Consider the following 19,032-nt stretch of genomic DNA (forward strand, 5'->3'; position numbering starts at 1 on the left):
AATCCCGATTTCTTCACCTCCACCTCCTCACTCCCGATTTCTGCATCGCCCCCTCCTCAATCCCGATTTCTGCATCGCCCCCTCCTCAATCCCGTTTACTGCACCTTCCCCTCCTCACTCCCGATTACTGCACCTCCCCCTCCTCAATCCCGATTACTGCATCGCCCCCTCCTCAATCCCGATTACTTCACCTCCCCCTCCTCACTCCCGATTACTGCATCGCCCCCTCCTCAATCCCGATTTCTTCACCTCCCCCTCCTCACTCCCGATTACTGCATCGCCCCCTCCTCAATCCCAATTACTTCACCTCCCCCTCCTCACTCCCGATTTCTGCATCGCCCCCTCCTCAATCCCGTTTACTGCATCGCCCCCTCCTCACTCCCGATTACTTCACCTCCCCCTCCTCAATCCCGATTACTGCATCGCCCCCTCCTCACTCCCGATTACTTCACCTCCCCCTCCTCAATCCCGATTACTGCACCTCCCCCTCCTCACTCCCGATTACTGCACCTCCCCCTCCTTAATCCCGATTACTGCATCTCCCCCGCCTCAATCCCGATTACTGCACCTCCCCCTCCTCAATCCCGATTACTGCACCTCCCCCTCCTCAATCCCGATTACTGCACCTCCCCTCCTCACTCCCGATTACTGCATCTCCCCCTCGTCAATCCCGATTACTGCACCTCCCCTCCTCAATCCCGATTACTACACCTCCCCCTCCTCAATTTCGATTACTGCAACGCCCCCTCCTCACTCCCGATTACTGCACATCCCCCTCCTCAATCAGGATTACTCCTCCTCCCCCTGCTCACTCCCGATTACCGCACCTCTCCCTCCTCAATCCCGATTACTGCACCTCCCCCTCCTCAATCCCGATTACTGCACCCCCCTCCTCACTCCCGATTACTGCACCTCCCCCTCCTCACTCCCGATTACTGCACCTCCCCCTCCTCACTCCCGATTCCTGCACCTCCCCCTCCTCAATCCCGATTACTGCACCCCCCCTCCTCACTCCCGATTACTTCACCACCCCCTCCTCAATCCCGATTACTGCATCTCCCCCTCCTCAATCCCGATTACTGCACCTCCCCCTCCTCAATCCCGATTACTGCACCTCCCCCTCCTCAATCCCGATTACTGCACCTCCCCCTCCTCACTCCCGATTACTGCATCTCCCCCTCCTCAATCCCGATTACTGCACCACCCCCTCCTCAATCCCGATTACTGCACCCCCCCTCCTCAATCCCGATTACTGCATCGCCCCCTCCTCAATCCCGATTACTGCACCTCCCCCTCCTCACTCCCGATTACTGCATCTCCCCCTCCTCAATCCCGATTACTGCACCTCCCCCTCCTCACTCCCGATTACTGCATCTCCCCCTCCTCAATCCCGATTACTGCACCTCCCCCTCCTCAATCCCGATTACTGCGCCTCCCCCTCCTCAATCCCGATTACTGCACCTCCCCCTCCTCACTCCCGATTACTGCATCTCCTCCTCCTCAATCCCGATTACTGCATCTCCCCATCCTCAATCCCGATTACTGCACCGCCCCCTCCTCAATCCCGATTACTGCACCTCCCCCTCCTCAATCCCGATTACTGCACCTCCCCCTCCTCAATCCCGATTACTGCACCGCCCCCTCCTCACTCCCAATTACTGCACCTCCCCCTCCTCAATCCCGATTACTGCACCTCCCCCTCCTCAATCCCGATTACTGCACCGCCCTCTCCTCACTCCCGATTACCGCACCTCCCCCTCCTCAATCATGATTACTGCACCTCCCTCTCCTCAATCCCGATTACTGCACCCCCCCTCCTCAATCCCGATTACTGCACCTCCCCCTCCTCAATCCCGATTACAGCACCACCCCCTTCTCAATCCCGATTACTGCACCTCCCCCTCCTCAATCCCGATTACTGCCCAACCCCCTCCTCAATCCCGATTACAGCACCTCCCCCTCCTCAATCCCGATTACTGCACCTCCCCCTCCTCAATCCCGATTACTGCACCTCCCCTCCTCAATCCCGATTACTGCCCATCCCCCTCCTCAATCCCGATTACTGCACCTCCCCCTCCTCAATCCCGATTACTGCACCTCCCCCTCCTCAATCCCGATTACTGCACCTCGCCCTCCTCAATCAGGATTACTGCACCTCCCCCTCCTCAATCCCGATTACTGCACCTCCCCTCCTCAATCCCGATTACTGCCCATCCCCCTCCTCAATCTCGATTACTGCACCTCCCCCTCCTCAATCGCGATTACTGCACCTCCCCCTCCTCAATCCCGATTACTGCACCTCCCCCTCCTCACTCACGATTACTGTATCTCCCCTCCTCACTCCCGATTACTGCACCTCCCCCTCCTCAATCCCGATTACTGCACCTCCCCCTCCTCATTCGCGATTACTGCACCTCCCCCTCCTCAATCCCGATTACTGCACCTCCCCCTCCTCACTCACGATTACTGTATCTCCCCTCCTCACTCCCGATTACTGCACCTCCCCCTCCTCAATCACGATTACTGCACCCCCCCCTCCTCAATCCTGATTACTGCACCTCCCCCTCCTCAATCCCGATTACTGCACCTCCCCCTCCTCAATCCCGATTACTGCACCTCCCCCTCCTCAATCCCGATTACTGCACCTCCCCCTCCTCACTCACGATTACTGTATCTCCCCTCCTCACTCCCGATTACTGCACCTCCCCCTCCTCAATCACGATTACTGCACCTCCCCCTCCTCACGACCGATTACTGCACCGCCCCCTCCTCACTCCCGATTACTGCGCCTCCCCCTCCTCAATCCCGATTACCTCACCTCCCCCTCCTCACTCCCGATTACTGCACCTCCCCTGCCTCAATCCGGATTACCTCACCTCCCCCTCCTCACTCCCGATTACTGCACCTCCCCCTCCTCAATCCCGATTACTGCACCTCCCCCTCCTCACTCCCGATTACTGCGCCTCCCCCTCCTCAATCCCGATTACTGCACCTTCCCGTCCTCACTCCCGATTACTGCACCTCCCCCTCCTCAATCCCGATTACTGCATCGCCCCCTCCTCAATCCCGATTACTTCACCTCCCCCTCCTCACTCCCGATTACTGCATCGCCCCCTCCTCAATCCCGATTTCTTCACCTCCACCTCCTCACTCCCGATTACTGCATCGCCCCCTCCTCAATCCCAATTACTTCACCTCCCCCTCCTCACTCCCGATTTCTGCATCGCCCCCTCCTCAATCCCGTTTACTGCACCTTCCCCTCCTCACTCCCGATTACTGCACCTCCCCCTCCTCAATCCCGATTACTGCATCGCCCCCTCCTCAATCCCGATTACTTCACCTCCCCCTCCTCACTCCCGATTACTGCATCGCCCCCTCCTCAATCCCGATTTCTTCACCTCCCCCTCCTCACTCCCGATTACTGCATCGCCCCCTCCTCAATCCCAATTACTTCACCTCCCCCTCCTCACTCCCGATTTATGCATCGCCCCCTCCTCATTCCCGTTTACTGCATCGCCCCCTCCTCACTCCCGATTACTTCACCTCCCCCTCCTCAATCCCGATTACTGCATCGCCCCCTCCTCACTCCCGATTACTTCACCTCCCCCTCCTCAATCCCGATTACTGCACCTCCCCCTCCTCACTCCCGATTACTGCACCTCCCCCTCCTTAATCCCGATTACTGCATCTCCCCCGCCTCAATCCCGATTACTGCACCTCCCCCTCCTCAATCCCGATTACTGCACCTCCCCCTCGTCAATCCCGATTACTGCACCTCCCCTCCTCAATCCCGATTACTCCACCTCCCCCTCCTCAATTTCGATTACTGCATCGCCCCCTCCTCACTCCCGATTACTGCACATCCCCCTCCTCAATCAGGATTACTCCACCTCCCCCTGCTCACTCCCGATTACCGCACCTCCCCCTCCTCAATCCCGATTACTGCACCTCCCCCTCCTCAATCCCGATTACTGCACCCCCCTCCTCACTCCCGATTACTGCACCTCCCCCTCCTCACTCCCGATTACTGCACCTCCCCCTCCTCACTCCCGATTCCTGCACCTCCCCCTCCTCAATCCCGATTACTGCACCCCCCCTCCTCACTCCCGATTACTTCACCACCCCCTCCTCAATCCCGATTACTGCATCTCCCCCTCCTCAATCCCGATTACTGCACCTCCCCCTCCTCAATCCCGATTACTGCACCTCCCCCTCCTCAATCCCGATTACTGCACCTCCCCCTCCTCACACCCGATTACTGCATCTCCCCCTCCTCAATCCCGATTACTGCACCACCCCCTCCTCAATCCCGATTACTGCACCCCCCTCCTCAATCACGATTACTGCATCGCCCCCTCCTCAATCCCGATTACTGCACCTCCCCCTCCTCACTCCCGATTACTGCATCTCCCCCTCCTCAATCCCGATTACTGCACCTCCCCCTCCTCACTCCCGATTACTGCATCTCCCCCTCCTCAATCCCGATTACTGCACCTCCCCCTCCTCAATCCCGATTACTGCGCCTCCCCCTCCTCAATCCCGATTACTGCACCTCCCCCTCCTCACTCCCGATTACTGCATCTCCTCCTCCTCAATCCCGATTACTGCATCTCCCCATCCTCAATCCCGATTACTGCACCGCCCCCTCCTCAATCCCGACTACTGCACCTCCCCCTCCTTAATCCCGATTACTGCACCTCCCCCTCCTCAATCCCGATTACTGCACCGCCCCCTCCTCACTCCCAATTACTGCACCTCCCCCTCCTCAATCCCGATTACTGCACCTCCCCCTCCTCAATCCCGATTACTGCACCGCCCTCTCCTCACTCCCGATTACCGCACCTCCCCCTCCTCAATCATGATTACTGCACCTCCCTCTCCTCAATCCCGATTACTGCACCCCCCCTCCTCAATCCCGATTACTGCACCTCCCCCTCCTCAATCCCGATTACTGCACCACCCCCTCCTCAATCCCGATTACTGCACCTCCCCCTCCTCAATCCCGATTACTGCTCAACCCCCTCCTCAATCCCGATTACAGCACCTCCCCCTCCTCAATCCCGATTACTGCACCTCCCCCTCCTCAATCCCGATTACTGCACCTCCCCTCCTCAATCCCGATTACTGCCCATCCCCCTCCTCAATCCCGATTACTGCACCTCCCCCTCCTCAATCCCGATTACTGCACCTCCCCTCCTCAATCCCGATTACTACACCTCCCCCTCCTCAATTTCGATTACTGCATCGCCCCCTCCTCACTCCCGATTACTGCACATCCCCCTCCTCAATCAGGATTACTCCACCTCCCCCTGCTCACTCCCGATTACCGCACCTCCCCCTCCTCAATCCCGATTACTGCACCTCCCCCTCCTCAATCCCGATTACTGCACCCCCCTCCTCACTCCCGATTACTGCACCTCCCCCTCCTCACTCCCGATTACTGCACCTCCCCCTCCTCACTCCCGATTCCTGCACCTCCCCCTCCTCAATCCCGATTACTGCACCCCCCCTCCTCACTCCCGATTACTTCACCACCCCCTCCTCAATCCCGATTACTGCATCTCCCCCTCCTCAATCCCGATTACTGCACCTCCCCCTCCTCAATCCCGATTACTGCACCTCCCCCTCCTCAATCCCGATTACTGCACCTCCCCCTCCTCACACCCGATTACTGCATCTCCCCCTCCTCAATCCCGATTACTGCACCACCCCCTCCTCAATCCCGATTACTGCACCCCCCCTCCTCAATCCCGATTACTGCATCGCCCCCTCCTCAATCCCGATTACTGCACCTCCCCCTCCTCACTCCCGATTACTGCATCTCCCCCTCCTCAATCCCGATTACTGCACCTCCCCCTCCTCACTCCCGATTACTGCATCTCCCCCTCCTCAATCCCGATTACTGCACCTCCCCCTCCTCAATCCCGATTACTGCGCCTCCCCCTCCTCAATCCCGATTACTGCACCTCCCCCTCCTCACTCCCGATTACTGCATCTCCTCCTCCTCAATCCCGATTACTGCATCTCCCCATCCTCAATCCCGATTACTGCACCGCCCCCTCCTCAATCCCGATTACTGCACCTCCCCCTCCTCAATCCCGATTCCTGCACCTCCCCCTCCTCAATCCCGATTACTGCACCGCCCCCTCCTCACTCCCAATTACTGCACCTCCCCCTCCTCAATCCCGATTACTGCACCTCCCCCTCCTCAATCCCGATTACTGCACCGCCCTCTCCTCACTCCCGATTACCGCACCTCCCCCTCCTCAATCATGATTACTGCACCTCCCTCTCCTCAATCCCGATTACTGCACCCCCCCTCCTCAATCCCGATTACTGCACCTCCCCCTCCTCAATCCCGATTACTGCACCACCCCCTCCTCAATCCCGATTACTGCACCTCCCCCTCCTCAATCCCGATTACTGCCCAACCCCCTCCTCAATCCCGATTACAGCACCTCCCCCTCCTCAATCCCGATTACTGCACCTCCCCCTCCTCAATCCCGATTACTGCACCTCCCCTCCTCAATCCCGATTACTGCCCATCCCCCTCCTCAATCCCGATTACTGCACCTCCCCCTCCTCAATCCCGATTACTGCACCTCCCCCTCCTCAATCCCGATTACTGCACCTCGCCCTCCTCAATCAGGATTACTGCACCTCCCCCTCCTCAATCCCGATTACTGCACCTCCCCTCCTCAATCCCGATTACTGCCCATCCCCCTCCTCAATCCCGATTACTGCACCTCCCCCTCCTCAATCGCGATTACTGCACCTCCCCCTCCTCAATCCCGATTACTGCACCTCCCCCTCCTCACTCACGATTACTGTATCTCCCCTCCTCACTCCCGATTACTGCACCTCCCCCTCCTCAATCCCGATTACTGCACCTCCCCCTCCTCATTCGCGATTACTGCACCTCCCCCTCCTCAATCCCGATTACTGCACCTCCCCCTCCTCACTCACGATTACTGTATCTCCCCTCCTCACTCCCGATTACTGCACCTCCCCCTCCTCAATCACGATTACTGCACCCCCCCCTCCTCAATCCTGATTACTGCACCTCCCCCTCCTCAATCCCGATTACTGCACCTCCCCCTCCTCAATCCCGATTACTGCACCTCCCCCTCCTCACGACCGATTACTGCACCCCCCCCTCCTCACTCCCGATTACTGCATCTCCCCCTCCTCACTCCCGATAACTGCACCTCCCCCTCCTCAATCCCGATTACTGCACCTCCCCCTCCTCAATCCCGATTACTACACCTCCCCCTCCTCACTCCCGATTACTGCATCTCGCCCTCCTCACTCCCGATTACTGCACCTCCCCCTCCTCAATCCCGATTACTGCACTTCCCCCTCTTCAATCCCGATTACTGCACCTCCCCCTCCTCAATCACGATTACTGCATCGCCCCCTCCTCACTCCCGATTACTGCACATCCCCCTCCTCAATCAGGATTACTCCACCTCCACCTCCCCCTCCTCACTCCCGATTACTGCACCTCCCCCTCCTCACTCCCGATTACTGCACCTCCCCCTCCTCAATCCCGATTACTGCACCTCCCCCTCCTCAATCCCGATTACTGCACCGCCCCCTCCTCACTCCCGATTACTGCACCTCCCCCTCCTCAATCCCGATTAACTCACCACCCCGTCCTCAATCCCGATTACTGCACCTCCCCCTTCTCAATCCCGATTACTGCACCGCCCCCTCCTCAATCCCGATTACTGCACCTCCCTCTCCTCACTCCCGATTACCGCACCTCCCCCTCCTCAATCACGATTACTCCACCTCCCCCTCCTCAATCCCGATTACTGAACCTCCCCCTCCTCAATCCCGATTACTGCACCGCCCCCTCCTCACTCCCGGTTACTGCACCTCCCCCTCCTCAATCCCGATTACTGCACCTCCCACTCCTCAATCCCGATTACGGCACCTCCCCCTCCTCACTCCCGATTACTGCACCTCCCCCTCCTCAATCCCGATTACGGCACCTCCCCCTCCTCACTCCCGATTACGGCACCTCCCCCTCCTCACTCCCGATTACTGCATCTCCCCCGCCTCAATCCCGATTACTGCACCGCCCCCTCCTCACTCCCGATTACTGCACCTCCCCCTCCTCACTCCCGATTACGGCTCTTCCCCCTCCTCAATCCCGATTACTGCACCTCCCCCTCCTCAATCCCGATTACTGCATCTCCCCCTCCTCAATCCCGATTACTGCACCTCCCCCTCCTCAATCCCGATTACAGCACCTCCCCTCCTCAATCCCGATTACTGCACCTCCCCCTCCTCAATCCCGATTACTGCAACTCCCGCTCCTCAATCCCGATTACTGCACCTCCCCTCCTCACTCCCGATTACTGCACCTCCCCCTCCTCAATCCCGATTACTGCACCTCCCCTCCTCACTCCCGATTACTGCACCTCCCCCTCCTCAATCCCGATTACTGCACCTCCCCCTCCTCACTCCCGATTACTGCAACTCCCGCTCCTCAATCCCGATTACTGCACCTCCCCTCCTCACTCCCGATTACTGCACCTCCCCCTCCTCAATCCCGATTACTGCACCTCCCCTCCTCACTCCCGATTACTGCATCTCCCCCTCCTCAGTCCCGATTACTGCACCTCCCCCTCCTCACTCCCGATTACGGCTCCTCCCCCGCCTCAATCCCGATTACTGCACCTCCCCCTCCTCCATCTGGATTACTGCACCTCCCCCTCCTCAATCCCGATTACGGCACCACCCCCTCCTCAATCCCGATTACTGCACCTCCCCCTCCTGACTCCCGATTACTGCACCGCCCCCTCCTCACTCCCGATTACTGCACCTCCCCCTCCTCACTCCCGATTACTGCACCTCCCCCTCCTCAGGACCGATTACTGCACCTCCCCCTCCTCAATCCCGATTACGGCACCTACCCCTCCTCACTCCCGATTACTGCACCTCCCCCTCCTTAATCCCGATTACGGCACCTCCCCCTCCTCAATCCCGATTACTGCACCTCCCCCTCCTCAATCCCGATTACTGCACCTCGCCCTCCTCACTCCCGATTACTGCACCTCCCCCTCCTCTCTCCCAATTACTGCATCGCCCCCTCCTCAATCCCGATTACGGCACCTACCCCTCCTCACTCCCGATTACTGCACCTCCCCCTCCTCAATCTGGATTACTGCACCTCCCCCTCCTCAATCCCGATTACTGCACCTCCCCCTCCTCAATCCCGATTACTGCACCTCCCCCTCCTCACTCCCGATTACTGCATCTCCCCATCCTCAATCCCGATTACTGCACCTCCCCCTCCTCAATCCCGATTACTGCACCTCCCCCTCCTCAATCCGGATTACTGCACATCCCCCTCCGCAATCTGGATTACTGCACCTCCCCCTCCTCAATCTGGATTACTGCACCTCCCCCTCCTCAATCCCGATTACTGCACCTCCCCCTCCTCAATCTGGATTACTGCACCTCCCCCTCCTCAATCCCGATTACTGCACCGCCCCCTCCTCAATCCCGATTACTGCACCTCCCTCTCCTCACTCCCGATTACCGCACCTCCCCCTCCTCAATCACGATTACTGCACCTCCCCCTCCTCAATCCCGATTACTGCACCTCCCCATCCTCAATCCCGATTACTGCACCTCCCACTCCTCAATCCCGATTACGGCATCTCCCCCTCCTCAGTCCCGATTACTGCACCTCCCCCTCCTCACTCCCGATTACGGCTCCTCCCCCTCCTCAATCCCGGTTACTGCACCTCCCCCTCCTCAATCCCGATTACAGCACCTCCCCTCCTCAATCCCGATTACTGCACCTCCCCCTCCTCACTCTCGATTACGGCACCACCCCCTCCTCAATCCCGATTACTGCACCGCCCCCTCCTCACTCCCGATTACTGCACCTCCCCCTCCTCAATCCCGATTACTGCATCTCCCCCTCCTCAGTCCCGATTACTGCACCTCCCCCTCCTCACTCCCGATTACGGCTCCTCCCCCTCCTCAATCCCGGTTACTGCACCTCCCCCTCCTCAATCCCGATTACAGCACCTCCCCTCCTCAATCCCGATTACTGCACCTCCCCCTCCTCAATCCCGATTACTGCACCTGCCCCTCCTCACTCCCGATTACTGCACCTCCCCCTCCTCAATCCCGATTACTGCACCTCCCCTCCTCACTCCCGATTACTGCATCTCCCCCTCCTCAATCCCGATTACTGCATCTCCCCCTCCTCACTCCCGATTACTGCACCTCCCCCTCCTCAGTCCCGATTACTGCACCTCCCCCTCCTCACTCCCGATTACGGCTCCTTCCCCTCCTCAATCCCGATTACTGCACCTCCCCCTCCTCAATCTGGATTACTGCACCTCCCCCTCCTCATTCCCGATTACGGCACCACCCCCTCCTCAATCCCGATTACTGCACCACCCCCTCCTGACTCCCGATTACTGCACCGCCCCCTCCTCACTCCCGATTACTGCACCTCCCCCTCCTCACTCCCGATCACTGCACCTCCCCTCCTTAATCCCGATTATGGCACCTCCCCCTCCTCAATCCCGATTACTGCACCTCCCCTTCCTCAATCCCGATCACTGCACCTCCCCCTCCTCACTCCCGATTACTGCATCGCCCCCTCCTCAATCCCGATTACGGCACCTACCCCTCCTCACTCCCGATTACTGCACCTCCCCCTCCTCAATCTGGATTACTGCACCTCCCTCTCCTCAATCCCGATTACTGCACCTCCCCCTCCTCAATCCCGATTACTGCACCTCCCCCTCCTCACTCCCGATTACTGCATCTCCCCATCCTCAATCCCGATTACTGCACCTCCCCCTCCTCAATCCCGATTACTGCACCTCCCCCTCCTCAATCCGGATTACTGCACATCCCCCTCCGCAATCTGGATTACTGCACCTCCCCCTCCTCAATCTGGATTACTGCACCTGCCCCTCCTCAATCCCGATTACTGCACCTCCCCTCCTCAATCCGGATTACTGCACATCCCCCTCCGCAATCTGGATTACTGCACCTCCCCCTCCTCAATCTGGATTACGACAATTTCTCCGCCTCAATCTGGATTATTGAACGTCCCCTCCTCAATCTGCATTACTGCACCTCCCTCACCTCAAATCGGATGACAGCACCTCCACCTCCTGTACCCGAATTACTTCCCATCCTTCTGCTGAATCCGGATCACTGCCCACACCACTCCTCAATCCGGATTACGGCCTGTACCCCTCCTCAATGTGGAATATTGCACACACCCTCCTCAATCCATACTACGGCACATCCCCCTCCTCAACCTGGATTATTGCACCTCACCCTCAATCCAGATTACTGACCATCCTCCTCCTCTCTCTGTTTTACTGCACCTCCACCTCCTCAATCTGCCTTGCTTTCCATCACCCTCCTCAGACCAGATTATTACCTATTCCCCTCCTCAATCCGGATTACTGCCCATCCCACTTCTCAATCCCGAATAACTGTCCGTCCCCCTCCTCAATCCGAAATACTGCCATCCCCTTTTCAATACGGATTAGTGCCCATCCCCCTCCTCAACCCGAATTACTGCCCATCCCCCTCCTCAACCCGAATTACTGCCCATCCCCCTTCTCAATACGGATTAGTGCCCATCCCCCTCCTCAATCCGAATTACTGCCCATCCCCCTCCTCAATCCGAATTACTGCCCATCCCCCTCCTCAATCCGAATTACTGCCCATCCCCCTCCTCAATCCGAATTACTGCCCATCCCCCTCCTCAACCCGAATTACTGCCCATCCCCCTTCTCAATACGGATTAGTGCCCATCCCCCTCCTCAACCCGAAATACTGCCCATCCCCCTCCTCAATCCGAATTACTGCCCATCCCCATCTCAACCCGAATTACTGCCCATCCCCCTCCTCAATCCGAATTACTGCCCATCCCCATTCTCAACCCGAATTACTGCCCATCCCCATCTCAACCCGAATTACTGCCCATCCCCCTCCTCAATCCGATTACTGCCCATCCCCCTCCGCAATCCATATTACTGCCCATCCCCCTCCTCAATCCGAATTACTGCCCATCCCCCTCCTCAATCCGAATTACTGCCCATCCCCCTCCTCAATCCGAATTACTGCCCATCCCCCTCCTCAACCCGAATTACTGCCCATCCCCCTTCTCAATACGGATTAGTGCCCATCCCCCTCCTCAACCCGAAATACTGCCCATCCCCCTCCTCAATCCGAATTACTGCCCATCCCCCATCTCAACCCGAATTACTGCCCATCCCCCTCCTCAATCCGAATTACTGCCCATCCCCCTTCTCAACCCGAATTATTGCCCATCCCCCTCCTCAACCCGAATTACTGCCCATCCCCCTTCTCAACCCGAATTACTGCCCATCCCCCTCCTCAACCCGAATTACTCCCCATCCTCCTCCTCAACCCGAATTACTGCCCATCCCCCTTCTCAACCCGAATTACTGCCCATCCCCCTCCTCAATCCGATTACTGCCCATCACCTTCCTCAATCCGAATTACTCCCCATCCCCCTCCTCAACCCGAATTACTGCCCACCCCCCTCCTCAACCCGAATTACTGCCCATCCCCCTCCTCAACCCGAATTACTCCCCATCCCCCTCCTCAACCCGAATTACTGCCCATCCCCCTTCTCAACCCGAATTACTGCCCACCCCCCTTCTCAACCCGAATTACTGCCCATCCCCCTTCTCAACCCGAATTACTGCCCATCCCCCTTCTCAACCCGAATTACTGCCCATCCCCCTTCTCAACCCGAATTACTGCCCATCCCCCATCTCAATCCGAATTACTGCCCATCCCACTTATCAACCGAATTACTGCCCATCCCCCTCCTAAATCCGAATTACTCCCCATCGCCCTCCCCCTCCTCAACCCGAATTACTGCCCATCCCCCTCCTCAACCCGAAGTACTGCCCATCCCCCTCCTCAATCCGAATTACTGCCCATCCCCCTCCTCAATCCGAATTACTGCCCATCCCCCTTCTCAACCCGAATTACTGCCCATCCCCCTCCTCAACCCGAATTACTGCCCATCCCCCTCCTCAACCCGAATTACTGCCCATCCCCCTCCTCAATCCGAATTACTGCCCATCCCCCTCCTCAATCCGAATTACTGCCCGTCCCCCTCCTCAACCCGAATTACTGCCCATCCCCCTTCTCAACCCGAATTACTGCCCATCCCCCTCCTCAATCCGATTACTGCCCATCCCCCTCCTCAATCCGAATTACTGCCCATCCCCCTCCTCAATCCGAATTACTGCCCATCCCCCTCCTCGACCCGAATTACTCCCCATCCCCCTCCTCAACCCGAATTACTGCCCATCCCCCTTCTCAACCCGAATTACTGCCCATCCCCCTCCTCGACCCGAATTACTCCCCATCCCCCTCCTCAACCCGAATTACTGCCCATCCCACCTCTCAACCCGAATTACTGCCCATCCCCCTCCTCAACCCGAATTACTGCCCATCCCCCTCCTCAATCCGAATTACTGCCCATCCCCCTCCTCAATCCGAATTACTGCCCATCCCCCTCCTCAATCCGAATTACTGCCCATCCCCCTCCTCAATCCGAATTACTGCCCATCCCCCTCCTCAAACCAAATTACTGTCCATCTCCCTCCTCAACCCGAATTACTGCCCATCCCCCTCCTCAATCCGAATTACTGCCCATCCCCCTCCTCAATCCGAATTACTGCCCATCCCCCTCCTCGACCCGAATTACTCCCCATCCCCCTCCTCAATCCGATTACTGCCCATCCCCCTCCTCAATCCGAATTACTGCCCATCCCCCTCCTCAATCCGAATTACTGCCCATCCCCCTCCTCAACCCGAATTACTCCCCATCCCCCTCCTCAATCCGAATTACTGCCCATCCCCCTCCTCAACCCGAATTACTCCCCATCCCCCTCCTCAATCCGAATTACTCCCCATCACCCTCCTCAATCCGATTACTGCCCATCCCCCTCCTCAACCCGAATTACTCCCCATCCCCCTCCTCAATCCGATTACTGCCCATCCTCCTTCTCAACCCGAATTACTGCCCATCCCCTTCTCAATCCGAATTACTGCCCATCCCCCTCCTCAATCTGAATTACTGCCCATCCCTCTTCTCAATCCGAATTACTGCCCATCCCCCTCCTCAACCCGAATTACTCCACATCCCCCTCCTCAATCCGAATTACTGCCCATCCCCCTTCTCAACCCGAATTACTCCCCATCCCCCTCCTCAATCCGAATTACTCCCCATCACCCTCCTCAATCCGATTACTGCCCATCCCCCTTCTCAACCCGAATTACTGCCCATCCCCCTTCTCAACACGAATTACTGCCCATCCCCCTCCTCAATCCGAATTACTGCCCATCCCCCCCCTCAATCCGAATTACTGCCCATCCCCCTCCTCAATCTGAATTACTCCCCATCCCCCTCCTCAATCCGAATTACTGCCCATCCCCCTTCTCAACCCGAATTACTCCCCATCCCCCTCCTCAATCTGAATTACTCCCCATCACCCTCCTCAACCCGAATTACTGCCCATCCCCCTCCTCAATCCGATTACTGCCCATCCCCCTCCTCAATCCGAATTACTGTCCATCCCCCTCCTCAATCCGAATTACTGCCCATCCCCCTCCTCAATCCGAATTACTGTCCATCCCCCTCCTCAATCCGAATTACTCCCCATCCCCCTTCTCAACCCGAATTACTGCCCATCCCCCTTCTCTACCCGAATTACTGCCCATCCCCCTCCTCAACCCGAATTACTGCCCATCCCCCTCCTCAACCCGAATTACTGCCCATCCCCCTTCTCAACCCGAATTACTGCCCATCCCCCTCCTCAATCTGAATTACTGCCCATCCCCCTCCTCAATCCAAATTACTCCCCATCCCCCTTCTCAACCTGAATTACTGCCCATCCCCCTCCTCAACCCGAATTACTGCCCATCCCCCTTCTCAACCCGAATTACTGCCCATCCCCCTCCTCAACCCGAATTACTGCCCATCCCCCTCCTCAACCCGAATTACTGCCCATCCCCCTCCTCAATCCGAATTACTGCCCATCCCCCTCCTCACCCCGAATTACTGCCCATCCCCCTTCTCAACCCGAATTACTGCCCATCCCCCTTCTCAACCCGAATTACTGCCCATCCCCCTTCTCAACCCGAATTACTGCCCATCCCCCATCTCAATCCGAATTACTGCCCATCCCACTTATCAATCCGAATTACTGCCCATCCCCCTCCTCAATCCGAATTACTGCCCATCCCCCTTCTCAATACGGATTAGTGCCCATCCCCCTCCTCAACCCGAATTACTGCCCATCCCCCTCCTCAATCCAAATTACTGCCCATCCCCCTTCTCAATACAGATTAGTGCCCACCCCCCTACTCAACCCGAATTACTGCCCATCCCCCTTCTCAACCCGAATTACTGCCATCCCCCTCCTCAACCCGAATTACTGCCCACCCCCCTACTCAACCCGAATTACTGCCCATCCCCCTCCTCAATCTGAATTACAGCCCATCCCCCTCCTCAATTCGAATTACTGCCCATTCCCCTCCTCAACCCGAATTACTGCCCATCCCCCTCCTCAACCCGAATTACTGCCCATCCCCCTCCTCAATCTGAATTACTGCCCATTCCCCTTCTCAATCCGAATTACTGCCCATTCCCCTCAACCCGAATTACTGCCCATCCCCCTCCTCAACCTGAATTACTGCCCATCCCCCTCCTCAATCCGAATTACTGTCCATCCCCCTCCTCAATCCGAATTACTGCCCATCCCCCTCCTCAAACCGAATTACTGCCCATCTCCCTTCTCAACCCGAATTACTGCCCATCCCCCATCCTCAACCCGAATTACTGCCCATCCCACATCCTCAACCCGAATTACTGCCCATCCCCCTCCTCAATCCGAATTACTGTCCATCCCCCTCCTCAATCCGAATTACTGCCCATCCCCCTCCTCAAACCGAATTACTGCCCATCTCCCTTCTCAACCCGAATTACTGCCCATCCCCCATCCTCAACCCGAATTACTGCCCATCCCCCTTCTCAACCCGAATTACTCCCCATCCCCCTCCTCAATCCGATTACTGCCCATCCCCCTTCTCAACCCGAATTACTGCCCATCCCCCTTCTCAATCCGAATTACTGCCCATCCCCCTCCTCAATCCGAATTACTGCCCATCCCCTCCCTCAACCCGAATTACTCCCCATCCCCCTCCTCAATCCGATTACTGCCCATCCCCCTTCTCAACCCGAATTACTGCCCATCCCCCTCCTCAATCCGAATTACTGCCCATCCCCCTCCTCAATCCGAATTACTGCCCACCCCCCTCCTCAATCCGAATTACTGCCCACCCCCCTCCTCAACCCGAATTACTCCCCGTCCCCCTCCTCAATCCGATTACTGCCCATCCCCCTTCTCAACCCGAATTACTGCCCATCCCCCTCCTCAATCCGAATTACTGCCCATCCCCCTCCTCAATCCGAATTACTGCCCATCCCCCTCCCCAACCCGAATTACTGCCCATCCCCCTCCTCAATCCGATTACTGCCCATCCCCCTTCTCAACCCGAAATACTACCCATCGCCCTTCTCAATCCGATTACTGCCCATCCCCTTCCTCAATCTGGATGACTGCCCATCGTCTTCCTCCTCAATCCGGATTCCCACCCATTCTTCTCTTCGACCTGCAATGGTGCTCCTCTCTCCTCAATGTGGATTATTGCCCATAATCCTCATCAATCCAAATTACTGCTCACCCCTCTACTCAATCCAAATTATTGCCCGTCCCCCTCCTCAATCGGGATTGCTGCCTATCCCCTTCCTCAATATGGATTTCTGCCCCTCCCGCTCCTCAATCTGGGTTACTTTCCCTCCCCCTCCTCAATCCAGATTGATGCCCCTCCCCAATCCAGATTGATGCCCCTCCCCCCCTCAATCCAGATTGATGCCCCTCCCCTCCTCAATCCAGATTGATGCCCCTCCCCCTCCTCAATCCAGATTGATGCCCCTCCCCCTCTTCAATCCAGATTGATGCCCCTCCCCCTCCTCAATCCAGATTGATGCCCCGCCCCCTCCTCAATCCAGATGGATGGCCATCACCCTCCCCTGCAGAATATCTGCATTACTGCTCCATCCCCTCTGCTTCCTATTCTTTACTATTTTTTAAATTTGCCTGGAGCTCCTGCCCGTGACCTTCCTGGATTTTCCTGTGTCGGGAACTATTCCTCTCGACTCTAAAGGTGCCTGTGTCGTTGCAGTATTTTGGGACACTGAGTTCAAGAATAGAAGCATTGCTCGATCTGTCAGGTTGACTGCTTGTAATTGAAGTTGTTCACCTGGAAAGAAAGGAAGGGGGGGGGGGTTTGGTGGTGACTGACTGATATGGAATTCCTCAGCTGATCAGAGAGAGATTGGAAGGGTCAGATAATATCCGACGAACCAGTTTGGATTTTCTTTTGAAGGGCTGACTGAAGTAATGGTCAGGGGGATGTCAATGGATGTCTTCGGACCAACTTCACACTCAACAGTAACTTTCAAAAGGGGATTGGAAAAACACTTTTTTTTTAAATAAAGAATTTTATTTGCAGACAGAGCAGGACTTATTGGATGGCTAATTCAAAGAGAGCCTGCATAGGTGTGATGAGCCAAATGCTCCACTTTTCTTTTCCCTCTGCGGTCCTGTGACTGTGAGATGTTGGCATCCCTTCCTGTCTCCACAGGGGCTGCCTGACACATGATGTGGTCAAGAGCGATAGTTTAAACATCTCGCTTTTTCTCTCCTGATTCTCTCTCTCTCACTGTGAATTTGGATGAGCAGTTGAAACTCTATAGCATACAAGGCTACGGACCAAATGCTGAAAAATGGAATGAGAATAGATAGGTATTTGATGTCCAACACAGACACAATGGGCTGCAAAACTCTATGACTCTATCTCTCTCACTGTGTTTCAGTTCCGACTCTCGTGACCCTCGACCCACTGACGGCCAACGGCCATCTCATCCTGTCCCAGGACGGCACCGAGGTGCGGGTGGGTGACAAGCAAGAGGATATCCCCGACAACCCGGAGAGGTTCAGCCGCTGGCTCAGCGTGCTCGGCTCCGAGGGCTTTTCGGCAGGCAAGCACATCTGGGAGGTGGAGGTGGGCGACAGCACCGTCTGGCAGGTGGGGGTGGCCAAGGGCTCCGTGCCCCGGAAGCGAGGCTTCACCCCCTTCCACTGGCAGGAGAGTCGCAAGTTCTTCACGCCGGAACCCCAGGCTGGGGTCTGGGCCTTGGCCCTGCAGGATGGAGACTACACCGCCCTCACCTCGCCCCCCATCGAACTGCGGCTGAAGGGGAAACTGAGGAAGATGGGGGTCTACCTGGAGTATGAGGCCGGGCTGGTGTCATTTTACAATGCCGACGATGTGAGTCACATCTATACGTTCAAGGACAAATTCACTGAGCCAATTTACCCCTATTTCTACATCGCCCACAAAGGAGACGCGCTGAAACTCACACCCCTGGGAATCTGAAAGAATTCCCCCATCCACAAGCACCTTGCGCTGTCACTTCCTCTATCTCTTCATCCGACATCGTGTGTCTTTTTAAAAACAAATTTGCCCACATGGGTGACCAGGGAGGCCAGCATTTGTTGCCCATCCATAATTGGCCGATTGAACTGACTGGCACGCTCGGTCACTGCAGGTTACTAGGTTATGTGTCAGCCGGCCGGGGTTAAAGGCGGCAGATTGCCTTACCCTGAGGGATATTAATGAACCAGATGGGTGTCTTTCTCTTTCTACGGTTCACACTTTTTTTTTACAATTTAGAGTACCCAAGTCACTTTTTTCCAATTAAGGGCCAATTATCTGTGGCCAATCCACCTACCCTGCACATCCTTGGGTTGTGGGGGGCGAAACCCACTCCAAACACGGGGAGAATGTGCAAACTCCACACGGACAGTGACCCAGGGCTGTGATCGAACCTGAGACCTCGGGCCGCGAAGCAGCAGTGCTAAC

The 19,032-nt window shown here is 56.8% G+C and overlaps 1 protein-coding gene across 1 annotated transcript in view; it reads left to right on the top strand.

The window, feature by feature from the left end:
• Positions 1–18,546, top strand: part of LOC140389083 (E3 ubiquitin-protein ligase TRIM39-like) — a 120,272-nt gene extending 101,726 nt beyond the window's left edge. The window contains exon 6 of the mRNA XM_072473242.1: positions 17,984–18,546. Coding sequence (XP_072329343.1) covers positions 17,984–18,546 — 563 coding nt within the window. The remainder of the gene's footprint in view (positions 1–17,983) is intronic.
• The last annotated feature ends 486 nt before the right edge of the window (positions 18,547–19,032 follow it).

The sequence above is a fragment of the Scyliorhinus torazame genome, chromosome 14 (assembly GCF_047496885.1).
Source record: "Scyliorhinus torazame isolate Kashiwa2021f chromosome 14, sScyTor2.1, whole genome shotgun sequence".
In the NCBI taxonomy this organism is placed as follows: Eukaryota; Metazoa; Chordata; class Chondrichthyes; order Carcharhiniformes; family Scyliorhinidae; genus Scyliorhinus; species Scyliorhinus torazame.